The sequence below is a fragment of the Symphodus melops genome, assembly GCF_947650265.1.
Source record: "Symphodus melops genome assembly, chromosome: 17".
NCBI classification, from domain to species: domain Eukaryota; kingdom Metazoa; phylum Chordata; class Actinopteri; order Labriformes; family Labridae; genus Symphodus; species Symphodus melops.
In genome coordinates, this window is record NC_136707.1 from 8,428,383 (window position 1) to 8,453,019 (window position 24,637).

At 41.3% G+C, this 24,637-nt stretch overlaps 1 protein-coding gene across 1 annotated transcript in view; it reads right to left on the reverse strand.

The window, feature by feature from the left end:
* LOC306838505 (inactive phospholipase C-like protein 2) overlaps positions 1–24,637 on the reverse strand; it is a 59,774-nt gene that overhangs the window by 12,355 nt on the left and 22,782 nt on the right. Inside the window, exons 2-4 of the mRNA XM_079366709.1 lie at positions 11,078–13,564; positions 5,519–5,722; positions 2,215–2,290 (exon numbers count right to left, since the gene is read on the reverse strand). Coding sequence (XP_079222835.1) covers positions 2,215–2,290; positions 5,519–5,722; positions 11,078–13,564 — 2,767 coding nt within the window. The remainder of the gene's footprint in view (positions 1–2,214; positions 2,291–5,518; positions 5,723–11,077; positions 13,565–24,637) is intronic.

Here is a 24,637-nt window from a genome sequence, read left to right on the forward strand (position 1 = left end):
GAGCTACTGGGCTGTTTTCCTGTTTTGACTTGAGGCAAAAGGTTACGTTTTACAGATCTTTATGTAAAAGCTAAGTAAATAGATTTTGGTAAACAGTGACGTTTACCATCTGTTTCTATCACAGCCTTCTGGAAAGCCACATCATGTCAGATGTATTTTCATTCCTTCTTTTCAACCTCACAACGACACGGCGAGGAACACGAACGCACAGACACGACAGTGATGTGCGTTTGAGAATGCTGGTGGTTTGGATTGAGGCATGCGTGTATTGTTGAGGGTGGGGGAGTGGGTGTTATGGAAAGCCGCTCCTCAGGGGTGACACTCCAACACTTTGCATCACTCTGTCACTCTTAGATAATGCTACAAAATCTAACTCCAAATTGAATGAATTGAATTGTAGGGATTACGTGCTCCTTCGGAAATAGCCACACCGCCGGGCTTATAAGGGCCTTTTAAAATTAATTACATCTCTTTAAACAAGCATCAAACAACGCTGATATTCTCATAAAGTATGACATTTAGAATAACATTTGACATTTGAAAGAACAACTTGTTGTACTTGATGGGTATGTTGAGTATTAACCTCTGGAATCAAGCTACTGTTGCTGCAGTCAGTGTGTCCTGTGCCTGTGAAGGCTTTCGGCTCTGCTTAACTCTGCACTCATCGCCTTTGAAGATGCATCCAGCTCCAGACCTGGGACCCTCTAAGCCAGGGGACAGCTCTGTGACTGAAGCCCCAGCGTTCAGCCTTCATCCTTGGGTAATTGCATCGCACAAATATCATCCTGGCTTTTTTTTGTGGTGTGGGGAGTGCAGCATATGCCTCTCTCTGTGGGACATCAGGGAGTAAAGCTGGGCATAGCAGGCTTAAATTGGCTTATCGGCCTCAGGATATTGGGTTGGCATGTGCCAGGGACTGAGCCTTCCCTGTCTACTTAGGGTTTTGCTTACACTAAACAAACAAAATCCACAACAAAATACAAATGGTTTGCCATGTCTACAATAGTTAATATGAGCTTATCAATCTATTATTATCAATTTAAGTGTGTGGTTTTCTTATTTGTTTGCCTGAGGTTTGAGATAAAAACAAGTAAAATATAGATCTTTTGAAACGTTGTCCTCCTATCTTATTTGCTCTTCAGCTGAGCCAGTGCTGCATAGAAAAGAAGGATAGCAAATGAGAAACAATTAGGGCTGAATGTAAAAGAGGCTGGTGATGTCAACCGATGGGATTTTTTCATCAGAAGTCATTTCCTTCCTAATGATCTTATAAGGGTCAATTTTCTCTCAATTCTTAACGGCCGGACCTCTTACATTGAGCACCCTTTTTTTAAAATCAGCTGCATCGAAAAATGCTTCTTGAATTTCATCCTTTTTCTCCACATTTCCATCCCTTCCCCCTCAACAAACACTCCGTCAAACCATTTCATTTTACCCATCCTCTCAAATGATGTTAACTCACTCTGCCCTCTTTTCTTTGCTCTGCGGCTGGCTGATTGTCTTCACCTACCCTCTGATACATAACTACTTGTCACCGACTCACAGATGATGGCCTATTCTACTGACAGAAGCCACTGTCGTTGATGTTGACGAAGATGTTGTAGCAGTAAATACACTGGATTATTCTTTTACAGAGGAGGACAATAAGGCTGCCTTGGTGCATTCTTTTGGTAGTTGATTCATTTTGGAAAAGAAAAGCAGAAAACATAGATACATTCTTCCTCTCTTTTAAACATATTTTTCCTCATCATGATATTGTTTTCTAGAAATATGCCACTTAACGAAGTTAATTGATTTTTTTCCTGATAAGAATACTGTACTTCAGTTTTCTTTTGCACAAAAGCCAAGATCATTCTTACGTATACCTCATTAGAAAATGTCCATATTTTTTAGAAAGGCTCCTGAACACTGTCTCAATTTATGCTGATTAATTAGTTTGAGTTTACAATGTTTCAGGCAAACCTGCTTTTATCAGTTATAATCAGCCCGGTTAGTTAGAAACGTTGTATGCTCAAACACATTTGTCAGCATAAAGTGAGTTCTCATTGTCTTTAAGTTTTACCCTCCTCCGACTCACCTGTCACACACACTCGGGTGTGCAAAAAGAAAAAAAGAAAATCAACCTATTTTTAAGACAAATCAAAGCTAAATGTGTTCTTTATAGCAGGTGACAAACAAGGATATTGCAGCTTCACATCTCATAATGCAACATACCTGCCCGTTGTGCTTGTGTGAGCTTGGAGTAGACGACATCAGCTGACTCGATCAGTGTTCTGGTGGTCTGGATCATCTAAGAGGTAAAGACATTCATTTATTTGCATTCATCTTTCAAAGACACAGACAAATCACTGACTTCTATTTGACACCTGAATTACATGGTGTAAAATATAAAATACAAAAGAAAAACATTGATAGAGGAACACTTTCTATACATTTCAGACAGTTCAGTCAGACAACATTTTTACATATTTTTGTTTGTTTGAAATGTTTATTGGGGCAGCAAAACATAGATCGTTTTTGGCATCTATGCTCCGACCTCCTCACTCCTCGTAGTTTTATTTTACATGCAGAAACATAAGGAGTGATGATAAATCTTAAAACCCCAATCGGAGCCTAAAGGTGGATGCTGCAGTGGGTGGTGGGGTTGAGCAGAAGCGCTGTCCTGCATGTCAGAGCTAGCAATAAAAGAGCAAAAGGAGAGACTGTGAATGTGTGAATTCAGTGCAGCTTCAGCCATCTGCCGGTCTCCTCACTTGTCTGTCTTGTCATATTCTTCTGACGATCTTACACTGCAACAACCACAGCTCATTTGGAAGTAGCTATGGTCTTAACCTCATTTTTACATGCACACAAACAAAAATCAACCTCAACTCAATAAACCCTGAAAAAGCTGTCAGCTGTATGGTATTATTCGATCCCTTTCAGTTGGAGTGGGATTGTTATCAGATGAGATACATTCCTATAGACTTGTAAATATTTTTTGAATAACATCAGTATGAGAAAAAGACAGATAGAATTCACAAGAAGAAAAAGCATAATCAGCCATCTTGTAACCACAGCGTCACCATTCTAAAATAGCCTCTCTCCTATTATTCCACTTTGTTAACTGTAAGCTCTCGACAAATGTACATAAAATCAACTCTACATGTTGAGTAACTACATATTTAAAGAGAACGAAACAATGTTCATTCATTTATCAATCAGAGCAGAATTAATTTCTCATTTTGTTCCAAGATATTAAAGGATAATTTGTCACGTTGTTTAATGTTTTATTCATATTTCGTTTGATTGACTAACCACAAGAGTAATAATCGTTTCGAAAGGTTCACAAGACGTTTGAGAGCAAATGGAAGCCAAAGTGACATTCTTAATGTCAGCGAGTAAACTGTAAGATGATGTTTTGTTTTTTTTATTCTCTAAAATCCGACGCGTCTTTGAACCACAACAAAGCCATGACAGTAAAAGACGCAACTTCTTCTTTCTACCTCTATAAGCGTCTGAGCAAAACAACTTTGTCGTGCTCGCCCTGAGCATCATCCCACAGGCTGAGGAGGCGCAGCTGTGCTAAGTCAGTCCTGCAGCATAGAGGAGGAAGCTAATGAAGTTTCACACCCCGTTTTGCAGAAAGACAGGAAGTGTGTGTGTATCTGTGAGCATGCCTTTTCTTGTTTTGCTCTTCTTATGAAAACTGGATGCAGAGCATATATTTGACAATCGCTTCATCCACAGCTTTGTTTTATCTAGTTATCCAAACGACAAACAAAAAATATAAAGAATCTTTGGTGTCTTAAAGAATGCTGCATTTTGTATAGACTACTTTTCAAATCCTTTTTTCCAGAGAGGATGGATGTGAATTCTTTGAGACGTTTACAATGGTGAAAGTTGAATATTTCGGGGAACATATGTAAAAGCTGCAATAACCGTTACTCTCTGCCTGAGTGGCTTTCTTTCTGAGCACTGTTGAACGTCAGCTCAAGTCTAAAGATAAATCTCATCCCCATATCTCACCAGTGTTGCTTTAGCTTTTCACCGAGACAACAAGTGACTATATTTCATACATTCTGATGCACTGCTACAATATCTATCTGAATACATATAAATGAATAGAATCATGTGGCCTGGCCTGGCCTGGCTTCTAGAAACAAAGATCCAGTGTGCTGATGCTTCATTCAGCTCAGGGTCACAACCTCAGCTGGCTACAGCCCACATGGGGCTAACTGAGGACAAGGACTACACACCGATATCCTACAGTAAATGGTTTACCCCAACGTACACACTGTTCTCTGTTTTTAGTGGAGGGTGTGCTTTTGGGAAGCACAAACAAATGGCTGTCCAGGCGCATCCCTCTGGACCATAGGTTAGTGTTCATACCGTTTTGTAACTAATTAGACTATTAAATCACCCGTGGAAAATGTTATCTTTGATATAGAATACCCTACTTGTATGTGCTGGGTAATCAACAGGCTGGGGGGTCAATGATGTGAAATAAAATGTGACTTTAAACAACCTCTCAAAAACAAACAATTGAACAAAGATCAAGAGTTACTTTGGTGTAAAAACATCAGCAATGAAAATGTATCTGCTGATTTGTGAACTTTAGAAAACTGGTTGCAAGGCCTGCTCCTCTGCTTGTCCCCAGGAACTTCTTTGTGGACTGGAGCGTGAGAGTTGCTTTGACTGTGCAGAGCCTCCCTCCTGGTGCCAAACCTCATAAAAACTATAGCAGCCTCTATTTAGATCTGGCGGCTGCGTTGCTTCTGATGTCAGCACTCCTGTTGGTGTCAGCAGCAGGAGCTCTGATGAGCTGAGAAACATGGACACAACAACCTTGTTCCTCTCTGGTGACCCACTTCTCCAGCTCCCCAAGAGCCTCGCAAGAGAGAGGAAGGGAGGGGGGGAGGAAACAGCGGGTGATAACTAATTACAGACTGACTCCTCCAACCCCTCTTTAGGGCAGTGCCAATGTCAAGTAATGAAAAATACAGTGTTCTTGAAGGAGAGAAGGCAGGATGGAGAAGCACATGTGAGGAAATACATGTAGAAGCAGTTGAAGACTGTGAACTGTTTATGGGTTAGAGCTACATTTAGAACACTTTTATAACTCATCCAGCTGTGTGTATGCTGATAAGCAACGTGGAATTAATCGAAAAAGGAAGTTTACCCTCTTCCTTTTTTTTTGGCCTGTTTTATTTTTGAAAGAGCAGTAACAATGAAGATGAGCACTGAGCAGGAAGTGCACTCAAAGCCATCTCTGTTATCATACTTAATGCTTGAATGCTTTGACATCTTATCTTTACCTGAAGAACATGTTCAGTGAGCTGTTGCACATTACAATAACAGTGTTGTTGCCTCACATGGACTCAGTTTAAATGTGTGTAAACTAAATTATCCTGATAGTTTGTAAAAAATGAATTTCTGCAGAAGTGGATTTTTTTTCATTGTGTTTCTCAGCAACAGCAGAAAAATATCGCGACAACGTTGCATGCTTTGTTCGCGTGAGTGCATTGTTGTTATTTACCATATCATAGGCGTTGAGCACTTTGCGCAGCAACTCAGGCACTGGACCCTGAGCTTCCATAGTGGGGTAGGTCTCGCTCAGGTCCACTGTTACCTTCAGGGACCGCTCGCTGTTCATCAGCCAGGTTGACACCGTCAGGATACACTGCTTCATGTTGGCTGCCGGAGTCAGGCCACACAGCTCCTTGAAGGACACTGTGGCATTCTGGGTAAAAATATGCACATGAAAAACAAACGTGTATGAGGAGGTGGATAAAAAGAACCCACCATGTTTGCATTTTTTTTTTTTTTTAAACCTAATACATGTTAAATCAGTTAGAGCTGCTCCAGGGAGCAGAATCAATTACATGTTTGTATAAACTAATCCAGTATCAACTACTGTTTACATGTTAATGTTCCCAATGTGGTGTAATGGCACTCTGAACCTCTGAGCCTGTCACTACTGCAACATGTTTCTGTTTCATTTAATCTGAAGAAAGAACCTCCCCAGCTTTCAAAAAACCCCCTTTGAAACCCCTTTAGAATTATGAAAATGTTTTAATGTGATGGCAAAAAATTGCTGCTCTTTTTATTAGAGATGACCTTCAGTGAGGAGACTTAATAAGAGGCATCCTGATACTTGTGATAAGATTACGTTGAATGTTTGTCTTGGTTTCAAGAAATAATCTGCTTCCCTTAAAGTCAGGCTGCTTTGGAGCCAAACTCATAAACAAAAGTCACAAGGTGCTAAGAACACTCAGCTACACATTCCTCTTTTCATTCTCACTTTTTGTTTTCTATACTGTATTATCTAACATTAATATCCTTTCACTTCTGTCCTCACTGAAAGTATTCAAATCTATGAAATATTAAGTAATGGCTCCCTTTTCTATAAGGACCACTGTATGTTTTTTTTTCCTTTCTGCTACTAGAAACAGTCTTAAGATGTCCTATTTACTTTGTCCAATTCTGACAACAAATCTATTTTTCAACAGGGGCAGCTGTGGTGCAATTGGAAGAGCTGGTCCTCCATTTATCACAAAGTTATAAGTTTGAACCTTGAGCTCCTCCTTTGAACAGGTTAAGTCTCCTTGAGCAAGACCCTGCATGCTGCATGCCTCCAATGTAAGCATTAGGAAAATTATTGTCATAAAAATGTTTTTTTTTTTTTTTAAATGATGGTTCCAAATCTACAAACAGGTCAACAGCATGAGAATACTGAAACCAAGTTAGGCCTGAGTTTTTTCACCTGGTAAAAAGACAGCAAGAATGAAGCAGGGTAAGAAAAGAGAAAGGGACAGAGAAAAGAGTTGTGACAACAATAAGAAGTCTTGAGAAAACACAAGTCACGTAAGCGAGTGTACACACACGTGAAAGAATACAAGACGGAGGAAAAACTGCACACAGAACAGAAAAAACATTCAGAGAGCAAGCCATGCAGTGTATTTAGAAATCTGTCTACAAGCAGTGCATGCTGCAGTGTGGAAACTAGCTGTCTCCCTAAGCTGGACCTCCAGGTCTTCAGAAAATAAATTCTCCTCACCAACTGCTACAGCAGATGATGTTCAGTCACTGCAGGCCTTGACCTTCCTGCAGATGGATTGGGTGTCCAGGGGACGAAGTTGGTATCTTTAACTGAATCTGTATGCAGAGCTGAAGCTACAGTTGACACTTCTTGGGCCACTGAAGGGTGGAAGGGGGACAGCTCTTGGGCCCAGGATTAAATATTGTGTATGTGTCTGTGCCTCTATACCATTTTAGTGATTTCAATCAATATGTGTATATATCTGTTAAAATTATATATTTGTGCATGACCATATGAACACATTTTTCTGTGAGAACTGTTGTGCAATAAAAGCGATAATGATTGCAGGCAAAAAAAAACAACTAAAAAAAAAAACTAAACAATGAAAGGCTCATGTTTTTAATTACTCCCTTCCCCCACTTTACTCCTTTTCCAACATTCCCCAAAAGAGAGCTCTGTGTCCGGTTACAACACTGCTTTTGTTTCCGTTTGCCCCCCCCTCCCTCTCTCTTTCTCATTCTGCTTCTATCAATGGCTCTCTCTCCTTTCCTCTCTGGCTGCAGTATGGAGTGGTTGGTAAATGTGCCTATGATGGCACTCGTACTTTCCAGTAAATACTGTAAAAAGCAAATCCAGGCTGGAAGCTCTTTGCAGGCTCTATCAACACTTTATACCAGCAGCAGTACTCCAGAAAAGACTTCATTCAAGTTTCCCACAGACTTTTTGTTATCATTTAAAGCAGACCACCTGGAAGCAATGATGTTTCAGGATAAAACAGGCCTTAAAAGGAGTCCAAGTGATGTGAAATAAGATTTTTCATAAGGAAATTGTGTGTTTGTGTGCCCACTGCTTCCTTTCTCGAACATATGCCTTGATATCTTGGATATTTAGAGTCTGAATCAAAAAAGACATGTACTTTTCTTGTGAACTTCTAGTCTTGGCTTAAAGTCAAGGGTAGCAACGCTTCCAGAAATGGTCTGCTTGTTTCCTTGTGAGTTATCTGGAACAGGCCTCGTTTCTTCCCTCCATCATTTCACCAACCTCCGAGGCACCGGACTCAACACAGCAGGCCTCTATAAAGCATTCTCAAGAGTCCATGTTTTTACATTTAAAAGGCAGAGAACATCCTCTAAAGAACACTTTCATTTACCCTTTTAAAAGCCTCCCTCTTTTCTTCACCTATTTTATTCATTTCATCAACTTTTATCTCCTCGTTTCAAACAGGAGAATTTACATTTCAAACCTGAATGTATTAGGGTAGGTGTGGCACTGATGTTGTTTGATCAGGTTCAAAAACGACAAGCAACATCCAAACATTTAATATCATTCTTCAGGACTAATAAGAGCTGATTCCAAGCTATAGAGCAAATAAGAGTCAGCCGCGACATGTTGCATGCCAGTGACTTTTTCCATGTTAAGTTTAAATTGCTGATTGGATTTTACAAAAGTGTTGATGTGTTTGCTGTGTCTGTATCAGGTTCCCAGGGCTGCCTTCACGGTTAGCTATGTTTCATGTCCTGCTCAAGAAACAATTCACTGCTAACTCGAGCACCAGAAAAGACTAGGGCTGAAACATGAGGGTATCCATTTGTCACCCGTTGAGATTTTATTAACTTTAATGTGCAAAACTGTGATGGCCAGAGCCATACAGGGTTATATCACTCACCCACACTCTTACTTCATGAGTTCCTCACCAGCACGTTTATTTTGCAGTCAAACACACAAACACTTCACAAATGATTTGTTCATTGTTGAGTTTGAGTCTGAGTATTTTGTTAATTTGGTGTCCATTATGTCTACCCCATGCGTTTGATTTACATAAGCTCCTGTCTCATTGTGTTAAGGCCTTTTCTTAAAAGCTGACTCCTGTGTCTCATGCCTTACTGCTTGGTCCCCTAACATATACAATCTTATTTTGGACTGTGAGATATCATTTTGGTTGAGATTGTTCAATTAGTGCTGTTTTTTTTTAATACATTTCAATTTCAAATGTTATCCCTGAAAGGACCTTAATCTTATCCAATTCAGGCAAAAATTTCCTAGTATGACTCTAAAATTATAGAATCAGTTTCACTACAAGCACACAAATAAAATTATGTCTATTTTGATTTCCTGGAGATTACATTTTGTCCACTTTATGAACATGCTTATGTCCACAATTGAAAACATGACTGCATGCCACTGGACTTCTAATTGCATTCTCTGCTTGTTTAGTTCGGTCAGGTCTTCTGTTTGCTGGGCCATTAGACTCTGGTTACTGCTTACTGAAGCCAGATTGACAGTCAGTGGTATTTATGAGCGGGACAAATGCAGTGAACTGTAGAAAGGAGTGTTCTCCATCAGCTTCTTGAGAAACATCCTAGCGTCCATCCGACGAAATGTCTTTTATCGGGTTATGGCGGAAATGCCGAAAGAAAGAAGAGATAATCATAAAAATAATTTGCCTCTCCGCTCAAATATTAACAAATTATTAATTCTAGTTCAATTAGACTTGGTATACAACAATTAATAACCCCACCTTCTGTTTTTTTCTTTCGTGTTTCATCACTGATTTGACCTGTACGTTTTATGCTGCTTTAAAATAAATAAATAAAATAAACAGTTATCTTTATGCTATAAAAATACTGAAAAGTATAGTGTTGAAAGTATAATAGTAAGTAAATAACCCATTTTCAAATCAATCTCAGCACTAAAACTCTGACAAGGAAGAAAACAACATAACACATGACATAAAAGGCTCATTGTCTCTGTTATAATTGGTAGACGAAGCAAATGAGAAACGCTTTATGTCACACCCTTCAGTCATTACAAACAAAATAATAAATGCACTGAAAAGCTCATCAGCCAAACACACACTCGTGTTATCGTCTTCATTTGCTCATGCAGGGGAGTTTTTAAGTTGTGCACTAAGTGCCTGACAACCGTGTTCTCTCCCCTGAGCAGTATACTTGTCCCTCATTAATGATCACTCTATTCATAAAGCTCATAATTGTACAGCAATGTCACATTATTGCAGTTCTCTTCTGCAACATCAATAGAGCACAATTAGCACCATACAAGCCCCTATCCACAACAGCAAATGAAACCCTTCCATACTTTGGAGTCACTGAAGCAATAAGTGCTCTTCTATTACAGAAGAGAACAGGATGTTCTGTCGCTTAATATTTAATATTATATTTTTAACATTTTATATGAAATATAATAAGCTGATATTTGTTTCCCTTGGATTATCACTGTTAGTAGCAGTTGCATTTTGGAGTTTTGATGGTTAGACCATAGAATCAGTTGTTATGGCAGCAGGCTTAATTATATTTCAAAAGAGAGGGAGTGAGAGGCAACTTAATAAAACATCTACCAAATATGTAAATATGCTGAATTTGAAACTATGTCTCCAGTAAAGCAAAAAAAAAACCAAAAAACTATTGCTCCAAATTTTGCTGAGGACAGATGGGCACTATTTCCCAGTGAGCACTAACCCCAATTTCAAAGTTGAAATTTGTTTACAAAGAATTAAACTGGGTCGGTCCATTCTAGTCTTTTTTTATCAACCCTCAACTTGCTAAAATATATTTATAACATCAGTGTGTGGAACACAACATTGTTTTAAAATGTAGATTATTTGTTAATTTAACCATGACATGGTAACAGATATATTGACAATTATAATTTTGATCTGTTGTAAATTTACGGCGTGACAGGTTGACCAAAATGATAATCGTAGCAGTATTTCTGCACTCATTTTATAGTGGTAGATGAAATGCCATCTAGTCATAGACATTTTTCCAAACAATTTTCTTACATAAATCATAAATGCAGCACTATGTGGTTTGTGTGTTGTTAACAAGCAGGTTGAAAGACATCCAGTTTTAAAGAGGAGGGAGGGATGTTAATAAAAGTGATGGTGAGGGAAGACTGTCATGAGTTTGGATGCAGTGAAACTTTGTTTTTCTTTTGTTTGTTTGTTTGTTGGGTGGCTTATAAATTTGTTAACAATTTTGAGATTTTCTTTTACATACATTTTTTCTTTTAAATACATAAAAGTATGAAGTGTCTTACCTGTACATTTTCTCTGAGGTCCGTGGCCTCCCTGAGGGGCTGTGTGGATGCTCTAAAGAGCTCATCCACTATCTTAATCCCTGTGGTCTTGGTTGTGGTGTACTCCCGTGCCTTTCTACCCTTCCTCACAGACAGACCCCTCTTATGAGCCTTTCCTCCACCTCGCCTGTTGGTGATGGCTACGTGGACAAACAGGGTGGTGTTGGGTAGAAACTCCCCAGTAAGAGATTGCAGGGGAACATGTCTATAACCTGGCTGTAGGCACTCAAATGGAATGGTGTACTGGCCAATGAACTCGTCTCCAATGTAGTCGTCATCCAGAACCACAAAGCGCAGTACTGCAAGTTCTGGTAAATTAATCTGGAATTCAAAACTCTCTTCAAAAATAGGATTGTCACCATTCTGAGATACAGTCTTGGTTCTTTGCTCTGCACAGTCAGCAGGAATGCCGTGGATCTCCACATATATGTAGGGCTCCACAACATCACCTTTAGCAGCAGAGCCGCGTGGTTTGGGTAGATTCTGCCCACTGATGACCTTGATATGAAGAAGCTGGGCAGACACCCCTGGTAGAGAGTCCCGAGCATTGGCACTGAAGTAGGACACCTCCTCCCTCATTATGGCTGGCCTCAAAACATATCCACAGTTGCCATTCTGCCTGAACCAGCCTAGATTGAGGTCCATCATCAGGCCTGGTGTCTGGTAGTTCATTGCCACAATCTGGCAGCCACACTTCCAGAAATCTTGGGGGTTCATGTTGCTAGCATCAATTCTCATAGGTGTAGGATATACCCTTGAGAGAAAACGCTTGTTATAACAGACAAACTCCTCAGGGAACTCATTGGCAAACCTGTTTGCATCTACTTCGTTGAATGAGCAAATCTCCCAGTATTTTTGATCCCTTTTAGAGAGCTCAAAGTCTCTAAACTGGACTGACTTGCAGAGAGATACAAGATCGGAGAGCTCTCTACACAGCCTTAGTCTCTTGTATCCTAAGCCATTTAATTGGTCCTTATCATCAGCTCCCATTCTTCTGGACATTTCAAGACCCTCCTCCTCATCTGTGACATCCCCCTCTGCGTCAGTGCAGCTAGGCGGTAGCCGTTTACCCTTGAGGAGGATTTTACCTTTGAGTTTCTCAGGGGAGGGTAGGTAGCTGTCCTCTTTGTTGGGGGGCTCAACAAATAACTTATCCCCAAGAATCTTCTTTATGTGCTGTGCCAATACCCTCTGCTGGGGGATGCAACAGTGGGTCACTAAGCACAGAATCAGGGGATACTCAGAGCTCTCAAAAGCATACTGGTTTATTACGTCCAGGACTTTCGAGAAAGCTAGATGTGAGGCTACTGAACTACCCACATACACCACTGGTTCATTGTCAGGGCCATCCCATACAATCACTTCAATGCTGCGGCAGCCCATCCTTAAAGCTCTGATGTAGCTGCTGATGTCTGATGAGCCCCAGAAATGGTCCTCCAGAAGGGAGGCATTATGTGATGAGTTTATGTAGTAATGGGACAGAGGCTGATTCATATCTTGGCACACACGTTTGTGCTGTGGGTCAAAGATATGGCATTCAGAGGAGAGGAGGTAGTGAGTGAAGCCATCAATGGAGAGGTAGCCTCTGTCCCTGCCTTCTGCTGATGGTTCAAATTTCTGGACGATATCCCTGCACATTTCTTCCGTCACACCTTCCACACCCTGCTCAACCTCGACAAATAGCATCAGATCTTTACTGTCCAGATACTCTTTGTTACTGGAAAACTGTACCAGGAGGAAGAATATCTCTGGTCTTGTGCAGAGCTCACAGTAGACCTCCACAAAGGTGTCCATGTTAATTGCCCCTCCATATTGGTCTTTAGCTTTCTGGAGCTCCTTGAACTTCAGCTCTATTCTGGACTCTTTCATTCCAGGGTTAAGCCCCTTGATAATCTGGGTGGCTCTGAACAAGTCTATGTGTCCTTCCTTTTCCATATCTGCTAGCTCAAACACTGAGCCAATCCAAGATGTTCGCAGACTTGGTTGGCTAGGTTCCACCATGTTTACTGTGTGCCGGCCATAAGACACAAGATACCTCAAGCCCATCACCCAGGTGCTGACAACATCAGCTGTACTGGCTACCAAATCTAAGGATTCATAGTTATCCCCATAGATGATAGAGAAGGCGCATTCATCAGGGAACTGATCCGAGAGACCATTGCTGCGCAGAACTGGAGTTTTCTTTCCCAAACGAACCTCCTTAATGCCCTTGATCTCCAGCTTAGCTTTCTCAGAATCCTTTTTGGATGGCTCCCAACGGAGCCAGTGCATGTCTGGATCCAGCAGGAAGTAGCGGTTGTACATGCGGGAGTTGGAGCGCACCTTCTTCATCTCACAACCCTCCATCATGAAGGCCATGCAAGCAGCTGTGCTGTTGATTTTGCGATCACTTGGCATTGAGCTGAAGGACACCGTTTTCTTCCTCACCTGCCTCTGTTTGGAACCGTCCTGGAAACAGAATGAGAGGAGAGTTAGTTATAAAAAAAAATGTGTGTCTGTTACATTTTGTATCTGAACTCAGGAAACAAATGTGAATACTTTGTTTGCGTACAGAAATGTAGAAAGCAGAAACATGAAAGAAGTTCCTTTTCGTCATTGAGCAGCTAGACCAACATAAATGAGATTCCCTTAAGACAATGTATCAAGAACTGGAATGCATGCTGTAGGAGATATGTTTCTCTTTAAAGCTGTGCTGCTAGCAGGGTACAGGCTCTTTTTTGTTGAGTTTGGTTAAAGTCACAATGGTTTCATCTCTTAAAATAAGTGAAGGACTTTCAAATTGGCTTAAATGTATCTAATAAATGAACAGAGATGTGGTATAACATTGATTCTGTTGACAACTCACAAAATATGTTTTCAACTGTCAAAGAGATTTGTTATGTTTGTTTAAGGTCAGTCTATAGAGATGTTTTCTCATACCAAGGCAAGAGCCAAACTTATGACAACAGTAAAACAGTGGCACCACAAACAACCTGTCATGACAAAACTAACGTAACGTGATCATATTGTAAAAGTAGACCAATGGTGCTCCTCTAGTTTCATAACAGACTGTGGTTAGTTAGATGGTCTGAATACAGAGAGGCTAGTTCATATTCGTTTTTCAAAATGAATCCTGACAAAACACTCCGGATAAAACACCAGAAACAAAGACTGCGACTTACAACATGACAAAACGAAAGCAAAGCAGGATCATAAAATAAAGACAATAGTAGTGACCTCGTCCTGTGGGGAAGGCACTGAGGACCTGACCGAGCACGTGTCGGGTCAGAATTTCCACTTGCCACTCAACAGGATATGGCTTGGCCATAGACATGGAAGGGGAGAGAAAGGGGTGGTGTGCCTATTCAAAGTTGCATGTTCACATTAATAATGTTTCACTATACATATTCTGTATGCACACATTTGCATGTTAAGTCCTAAATAAGACAAAAGACGTTCATTGGACACATAAATAATGGATTCAGATTTTACTTCTGGGAGAGTCTGTTTGGCATCTTTAGGTTATTCTAAAATAATTAGAATGAATTTAGATAGTCATCATCACTACGACAAAAAAGAAAATTATTTTTCAAAATGATTGTAAAACACGTCATCAACCACATGTCACTGATTATGTCTGATCAAAGGGAATATCCCAGTACAACTCAAAAGTAGGTTTCTTTTAAAGTTCCATGTCTATTGAGCATATTTAGTTTGAAGGGGGAACAAAAAGACAGCAGATGGCTGCAGGAGTGAGTATGTATTTCCTTTTAGACAATGACTGCCAGTGCAGGTGTGATGAATCCCCCCAGAACAAGGTGCAACTCCAGTCACAGTAATACACCTCAGGGCCATCCATCTTCCACATGATGGTCAGAGGCAGTCACACCTCATAACAAATCGATGACCACCGCTTGATGCAAATAAGGAAAGATGACACAATCATTACTCACTGGTTTTGCCCTTGTTGTATGACCTCTTATTTCATATTCAGACTACTCGTTGTCATGATTTTTCCAATTCTTGTAATTCTCAAAAGACAGTTGTTCTCCTCTTGTTCACTCCTCTGCTATTTGAAAAATCCAAGGAGTTCTTGAGTTGGGTGTCGAGAGCTCTGAAGAAAAACAGACAAGTGCAAGACGGGGAGATATGTTCTGGTCTGATTTTTTTCCAGGCAGTCATAAGGGAAGCGCTGTTAGCCACAGAGGGTCAAGGAGTATGAGGGTAATCTTATGTCTCATTAACATGCTGCTACAATTATCCTGACAGTCTGGCAGAACAGTATGCTGTAACCTCTTGATTAAAACGATATCGGCAAAGTGTGCATGTTAAACACATCATTAAAACCTTATTCTATTTATTCAATGTAAGTGCAAAATCATAGAAACTGATTATCCCCAGGATGTATTAATTTTTATAGTTACATGCATAAATTACTTATTAGGATTAAAAAGGACAAGGTTTTAAAAAACAATTCATTTTGGGTCTACTGAAAATATACATTTCCTTATAATTCTTTGAACAGTTTCAAAGTAACTTTTCCTCAGTATTTTAAACACACAGATTTCCTTTTTCTCTTGATTGGCCATGCTTTAGTTGTGCAGTGCTCCTAAACCATTTTTTTTTCACATCCCCTTGGGTCTTTCCTGGTAAAGAGATCAGTATTCCCGTTTATGTGGGATGGTGTTTGAATGCTTCGGGCTTGACTGCTGGTTTCTGCTGTTGCCTCATAATTGTTGGGGTATTTTTGTAATCCTTTCCTCAGCCCCTTTCTTGTGATGACACTGTCTTACCGGGGCTGGGTCAAACACAGGGACAGGGCAGGCTGTGAGACAAGTTGATCAGCATCCTCTGAATGGGCAGCTGTATGTCACCTCACACCCTGTCTCTTGTCATTGTGACTCAACATGAGCCCTCAGGTTGTCATCACATTGCAATGCTTTATTGAGTGACGTAAGAACATAAACATGAATTATTTAAGTGATTTTTCTAAGATTCAGGGAGACTTTAAAAATAAAGCTGTCAAGTTGGCGACAATCATAAGAAAACACAGATTTACCATTTCCAGGCAAAGAAACAGGCTGCAAATTTAGGGTAAAAAAATCTTGAACCGGAGCTTATGCTGGTTGGGCCAACTGTATTTGACAACTTGAGATTGATTAACTGGCTGTTACATCATCTCTAATTCAAATACACGTCATCAGCTTCCCTTTACTTTCTAGTTAGCTGTGTGTCCTGAAATAAAGCACAAACTGACAAACTAATTCATGGTGTATGTTTGTAGGGATGCAACACAAGCACCTAAACATAAATCTCAATTATCCTCTGCCTGATGTCTGGTAACGTAAGACCAAAAGAAGAATTAGTCCACTTGCTGTGAACGCTTATTTGTAATCATGTACAATACCGTTTTTTCAATAAAGACTAAAAAATAGAGTGTTGTGATGCATCTGAACACATGAGGGCTAGTAGCTAAGCTAACTGTTCGTGTCTCAGTCACTGGACTGTTTAAATGTTCAACCTACATGGAAGATAAATCTCTCCCTTGAAGGCCTTCCTATGAGACTCTGGACAAACTGCCAGGGTCTACTTCCTCCCCATCCAACCAAACCTCTCACCGTTCCCCTCCTCATTATGGCTGTGCTGGTTGCTTGCCACTTACTCGTCCTCCCACCCACAAAACGTCTGTGTTATTCGTTTGTGCAATGTGAAGCGTTGAACAGGGAAACTGGGGAGTGTGAATGATGGCAAGCGAAGGCAGAACAGAGCAGAAACCTCTTGATGACGTTCTACCCACGACTTAAGAGTCGGACGTCGGAGTATGTGTGCTGTATGTGCCTGCATGCGTGCTGTGGGATCAGAGCATCAATGTCAACGCTGAACACCGTGACAGACAGCACCTCAGAGCCAGGTGTCAAACCAAATGCAGAGGAGGAAAATTCAAAGACAAATATATGTATGAAGGTTTTCATGGTAAAGAACTACCATTGATGTACCTCTGGCTTCGACAAATTCTGCTTTAATTTAATCAATAATACATCCTTGTAATTTCCCGGGTTATGGTGTTCATAAAAGGAAAGAATATGAAGCAAAAATTCACACTGTGCTGGCTGCATTTTAGTTACCATCATATACACATTCTTCACATGTAACAGCTGTTTATACAGTATATTTGTGTGATTTAATTCCCTAGAATATTTTGAGACAAGTTAGGGCGAAGTTTAACAGGTGAGAATATATATTCTGTGGAAAATCTTTTCCAGGAGCAAGAACTTCTGGGCTGTCATTTTTGCATTCACGGATTTCCCGGCTCAGTAAGCCTTCGTCTTTTGGATGAGATCAAGAAAACATCCCCATCCCTCCAACTCCAGGATTTTAGGCTCTCCGTCATTACCCTAAGGCACCATCCATATCAAAGTTAGACAAACTGCCTACACTAGATTCAGTTGGAAAACATGATTCAGACTCTCATAATCCCAAAGAGGCAGAGAGAAGTCAAGTAGCTTGTGTGTATGCAATACAAGAGAGGTGGAGAGGGGCTGAGGGAAAGTAAGCTAATTTAATGATCTTAAACAAAACCTAATTCATTTAGATGTTTTTTTCATTTCCTAGTAGCTTCAATGGAAAAGAAGAGAAATAAATTACATCAAAAAACAAATTCTCATAGGGGCAAACAAAGAGAGAAGAAGGTGGGAGGAATGAATACAATGACAGCACCATTTTGCTGTTCCAACATAACATTACAGTATTTTGTACCGTGCTAATAAAGCATCTAGAATTGAATACAGATTTTGGAAATAGATGAAGCATGGGAGTGAGGGGTAAAATTTATTAAAAAAAATAAAATAAAATAAAAAAAAGATGGATGAGGTATGGAGTGTCAGGGGGAGTGAGAATTTGGGCCTGTCATCATTTGTCATTCTAATCTCTGGTGTGGGCGACTTCTTTCATTCTCTCAGCAGTGCTCTCAGCCACACAATGTGCAACTCATTACACCATTCTTAGTGCAAGTTTTGCAAAACGCAAACATTATGTTTGAATAGGCGAGAAAAATCGGAGGATTGAGAATAAATGTGCATGAAATGTGCAGAAACGCTTGTTAGTTCGAGCGACAAACATATTTGACTTTTCATCCAGGTGGTCCATTGTGCACGACTTTTTGTGCGCCTGGAATGCAAAGTCCCGTTTGTGCTTCTAACACTCTTTCCATGCTCAGATAATAAGGAGAAATCCCCTGGAGAACTCTGAAGCAGCCAAAGAGCAACAAACAGTTTCGCTAATTACTGGCCCACAGAGAGTGGAGGTCAATGCTATTGAGCTGTGGAACCACGGAAAAAAAGCAGCAAGTGCTGTAATCCAGCTTAGATAATTCAGTTACACAGCATTTGTGTTCAAGAGTCCCTTCAGTTGCACGGTCTAAGGATTCACAACATATTCTTTACTGCAGGGCTGCAGGTAGGTCATAAATCATTTCATACTATTCAGACATCAGTAACCGTTGGAATGCGTACATGCAGGTACACATGCACACCAGTGTCAGGCTCTCCTGTGGCTTCTCCATCACTCCACCTTCGTTCTCCCCAGCTGCTCTCCTTATGTTTTCCATCGCCTTCCATCACCAATGGGGCCAATTATTTCCTGCAGAAACTGTTTCAGAAGCTCAGTTCAGGTGAGCTAGTGATTGTTCACGTGTGCATGCGTGTTGCTTAGCATAAGGGAGACAGAAAAAGGGAGTCCATTTTACAGGGTCAAGTGGCATCTAGTTTAAGTCCATTTCATTCCAGACATTCGCTGCTGTCTTATCAGTCTTTGATCGTCCTCTTCCGTAGGCAAGGTGTCCACTGTCAATCACAGCTCCCACTCTCTCTGAGTGATTGTGTGTCAAGTCATGTGTATAATTCTGCAGAGGCTGTGTTAAATAATAAGAGAATAATCTTTTTTGTAGGGAAGGGGGGGAGGCACAGCATTTGGCTGTTTGTCTTTGGATTCTCTCGCAATCTGCTGCTGAATGTACTGTGATGTTCCCCTGCTTTCGCTGAGGACGTTTGAAGGTTGTCATGTCGGTTTATAGTCATAATTTTCATTCTTGCTGCTCCGTCATGGACTTTTCCAGCTCTGTACAAGCTCCGTGTTCCCATTCAGCTAATTTATTCTGACCCAGACCAGAGTCTCCCAAGATTACAAGGCAATTCAATTCTCTCGGGGGCTGCCCATACATCTAAAAATGCATGCACCCATGGCACTGTCAGGAACTTTGGTTGTTGTTTGTTTGTCAGATGACAAATCTCATCTTAAGCGTTTCACAACTTAAAGTGGTATATGGGGCCATTGCATTTTAGGTTTTAATCTCACAATGAAAGTTTCAAGAAACACCTTACCTTAAATACCTTAAATGTTGTAATAGTGAACGCACTAAAGAGAAAAAAAATATGTCAGATGACCTTGTTCTGTTAACAAGCCTTTTGCTAACAGACAGACAGCTTCAAAACCATTTCCATCACAGCTATTCATGCTGGAGGTACTCGTTGACTCTCAAAACTAGGTTCTAATACTTCCTGGTGGCCTGCATTGCTTTAATTAAACAGTGCTGTCTGATCTCATAGCATTCCTCTCATTACATTCATTACCACAGTGTTTTCTCATTTCCCCAAATGCTTTCCAGCCACAGGCATCAGATCTAAGCCGTGTTTGCCAGAGATGTGCGGGGAGTACGTGTCAGCCGAGCGTGTTTGCTGAACTCCTGATGATGACCAATGAAAGGATAATTGTTGACAATGGTGTTTCGACAGCTACACGCGCCCTGACATCAGTCCCCTACTCGGTGTTCAGTACTTGTCCTCTCGTTCTCTCTGGATTGTTTGTTTGTATTTCCCTCTACTGCTTCATCTTTTGGCTCTTTGCTCCCGAAAATCTTTTTTATGTCTCACTTTTTTGCTTCTGTCTTTATATACATCCGTCTATACAGAACTAATAAAGACATTCAATTGATACTGGGAAACAATTAAGGTTAGCCCTGCCATGTGTTGGATGTTCCACACTGAGGGAAATGATCTATCACTTCCTGAATAACATCCGACAGAGGCAGCTGTTTTGAACCAGCTTAAAATGAATGAATCGTCTGCCTGAGCCCCGGAGGCAAAGCGAGGGGAAGCCAGAGGAATTCTGTTGGTACACACACACGCACACACACACACACACACTAGCTTTAGACATTTGTTCATTCTTCCTCTTTTTTTTTTTTTTTCAAAATTCTATGTTAGACTGCAGGAAGTGAGAATGCTCCAGTAGCGCTTATATGCAAGGCTGCCAGATGTGTCCATCCTCTGATCCACATCTCATGAAAGGTTTGCTCAGCACCTCTCCGGTGCTCTGATTTAATCCAGACTGTTGTCCTCAGTGTCACAATGTGGCTCAGATGGACATATTTATCACGGTTAGACAGGAGGAAGCCGAGGATGAGCGGGACGCTGGTCAACAACAATGTCACCTTGCCAGTCCTGTGCCATCTTACAGCATTTACCACCTCAGACAAAATACTCGTACAAGATGACAGCCTGCCAAAAGATTACAGGCAACTCGGCAACAAACATGACAATAGTTGAGATGGTATCAAAGCAGTCTTAGAAAAATCCAGTAATATTGAAGGAGTACACTTGGGGTTAGTAGGTTTGAGTTTGAAGGGGGCGATAATGACTGGCTACAGCTTAAGACAACAACAGGGCCACTGGTTTCATGAGGCTTCAGTCGGTCTGCCTGCATGGCCCAAAGTATCTGATACCTCAGTCCATCAATGCAGCCACATAGACTTAACCTTGAGTGCCGTCTGCATTGCAGTGAATGGTGAAAGAAATAGAGAGAAGTGCCCCCCCCCCCCACCCCCGCCTGCCACCAGAGAGCTGTGCTGCTGCAGCAGGACACCTCTGTTATTCTCCACTCTACTCCCCTCCTCCACCCTCACTTTACTTCTTTACCCTGTTTCTACTCCCTGAACGAGACCAAAGAGAAGGAAGAAAAGGTAGGCAAGCATCCTACACTTTCCTCTAACTGATGTCCCTCATGGTGCTCCAGTCACACCAGGCCTGACCTTGATAGCATTTTCCATCTGCAGACCAACAGCTCTTATGACAACGTCCTTAACAAAGTTCTAAACCGCCTCATGTACACACACACATGTACACACACACATGTACGCACACACACACACGTACACACACACACATGTACGTACACACACACATACGTACACACACACATGTACGTACACACACACACATGTACGTACACACACACACATGTACGTACACACACACACATGTACGTACACACACACACATGTACGTACACACACACACACACACACACACACACACACACACACACACACACACACACACACACACACACACACACACACACACACACACACACACACACACACACACACACACACACACACACACACACACACACACACACACACACACACACACACACACACACACACACACACACACACACACACACACACACACACACACACACACTTCCATGTGCCGCACACTCACTCTCCAAACGCCCACAGTGCATGTATTTAAAACACCCGGAGCTGAGAAGCTATTTAGACGCTGGAGTGGAGAAAGAGAAGGAGGCTAAAACTGGCAGTTGTTCAGAGAAGTCCAGTCACCTGTGTAGGTGCAGAGGACTGCATGTGGGTAGCAGAGCAGGCGAGCTTACTATAGCAAAGCACGCATGCAGCTTTTGGTGAACACTTTTGTTTTCTCCCAATTCTCCATCTCTGCTCCGCGTTTGGCAAAAATAAGACAACATCTCTGAGCAGCCTTTGATCAATGATGCATTTTCTCTCTGACACATTCCACGCCTGCGTCCGTGAAGCCCACTCAACTCTATAAATAATCCCTGTGAGCCTGATCCTTGGCTGGGCTCCTTCTGTCTCGTCAAGAGGCTGGCAAACCGACTCACGGACTGTTTCAGCACCAATAGAAAAAGAAAAAAAATCAACAACTCTGGTGTGATATCTGCAACCGCACATCTTCAGTTTCTCTCTCAACTTCTATTCGATAAGCATTCTTTATGGCATACATATGTTGAGCATATTTGCACCATGAATGAATGCTTCACAATATCTGTATAATGCGATGAGGACTAGGCCTGTAATAAAGTACATTTGTATACAACTTCCAGCTTTAGTTCAATTCTGCTATAGATTTTGAGTTTACTCACACATCACTGTATCTTTCATGCATGATTAATAACAATGCAGGGGGATTTTTTTTTCACAGATACTTACATGACGGCATTATCTTTAAGATTATGTAAGATTTGTAATTGGTGCTTTAGCCTAAGTGAAGGGTACTTCTTCTTCTCACTGTTAAGACTGGCAATAAAGAGATTGAGACCTGGGAGAAGAACTTGGCTGAATTGCTGCAGACTTGAATGACAGTTTCATTAGCTGTTTTTCTCCCAGTGGTGGAGACAAATGTAGGACAAGGGAGAAAGTGGGTGTGTTCATGTAAATGTAAATTGAAGGAAGGGGAGGGAGGACACTGGAGCAGAGTGGTTCAACATGCCCACAGTGCAGAAGAAGTGAACGCGACCTTTGCAGACCTGCAAAGACATGCAGGTCTGCAAAGAGGGGAATTGGGAACATCCTGCATCAAGTGAATGGATCACCAGAGGAAAGATGTGTGAAGAACTTAGGGGTCTCTCCAGGAAGAAAAACAGGGGTTTGCATGCAAGGGAAAAATAGAGGGAACAGCCGTTCCTATTTTTAGGTCTGGCCTCACTCCTCCACTGTGCAGAGGGGGAGAAAGGATTCCCTGGGAGAGGACTGAACAGCAGGAGGGGAGGTGAATGTGATGAGAATGTGTAAAAAAAAAAAAAAAAAAAAAAAGCCACACTGCCTTTCAGGCCTCAAAAACAAGCTGACCCAGTTTCACCAAGGAGCCCTAGCTGCAACATTAAACCAAACTCATCTTTACAAGCAAGTGTATTCACTTGTTCCTAAAGGTCATGTGAAGGTGATGGAGTGTTAAGAATGACCAGCCTCGTTTTCATGCTGTCTCTTTTTTTTTTACATGTTCGTCATGGTGGAAAGGCAGTAAGCTCAAAACATCACTCCATGTGTGGCATATTTTTTGTCTCAACCATCTTCTCCCAAATTGAGCCCTCATAAGGACCGACCCCATTTCAAATATTCAGTTACAACTTCCTACTTGTCAGTAGGCAATAACGTAGAGTAATGCAGCCTTAAAAAGATTAACTATGCACTAACACATGAGCCTGTGTTAGTTACATGTTAATGCAACTGAAGCAAACGTATGCACTCTCCCACACAGCTTGAGAGAGAATCTGAAATCCGTATCAAATGGAGGAAGCACCTATAATGAGTCGGATAAGTGAGTGAGGCGCCATTGGGCTATTTTGGTCCTCTGTTGTGTTGCCTCTTCATGTGGTTGACTTAACAGCTCCCAATGGAGCACGAAAAACCTTGTAAGCCTTCAACCAGTAGCTACAGAAGTAGTAGTTCTGGCAGCAGAACCATATCAGTGTTAAAAGGGAGGATATGCCTCCAGCCCATGCCATTACCCTGATCTGTGGGGAACTGAGTGGCCTGTGTTACTGCGGAAGAAAAAAAAAAAAAATTCAACATGGGGCTGCTGCAGCTTTGCACATTTAGAAAAACCATCTAGATAACTGTTTCTGCATCACGAAAGTCTGGTGAACACTTTTTTCCTTGCATCCTTAACGCATCTACAGTATTTTGTTTTTTTACAGTTAGAATAACAAAAAACACATATAGAGGCTTGACTTCCAAAAGCAGAAATCCTGCCCAGAGTCACAGCATTACTCACATCTCTCCAAATAAAACAAAAGCCTTTGTTGTGCATGTGGTTAATTATGGGGAGAAAAGGAGTACAGTACTTGAGGTCCTTCAGAAAGGGAACATAAAAAACCCACTGTGGAGTGGCTACTTTCACGTACATCTCTGGAGTGTGTGTGGGTGTTACAAGGGCAAAGAGGGGGAAATCAGGGTCAGACCAGCTGTTGAGGGGCCTTGGGTGGGGGCTGCAGCGGCAGAGACACATACACACAACACAAAGCACTGTTATTTCAAATAAAAAATGTAAAAAAAATTCCCCTTGCAGAGACAAATCCTGCTTAGCCAAACCGGCTGAGTGATGCTTCTGCCCCAATAAATATACGCCTGGACCTAAATCCTAACACGAAAAAGGAATCGAAGCCTAAGTAAGCTTGAAAAATCCATATAATTCCAGCGCAGAAGTTCAGGTTCTCTTGGTAAAATGAGCTGCAGCTTCGTGAACTCGGCAGAAGGAGAGGGCAGTACACCGGACAGACACATACTGTACAGTGGAGATCCTACAGGGCTCTCCTCTCCTCATCCATCTGCTGCTCCCCCTGACCCCTCCCTGCCTCTCTCGCCTCCTTCCTTCCTTCCTTCCTTTTAACTAGGACAAAATAAACTCATCAAACAAAGGTAAATATCACCAACATCTAGGTGTT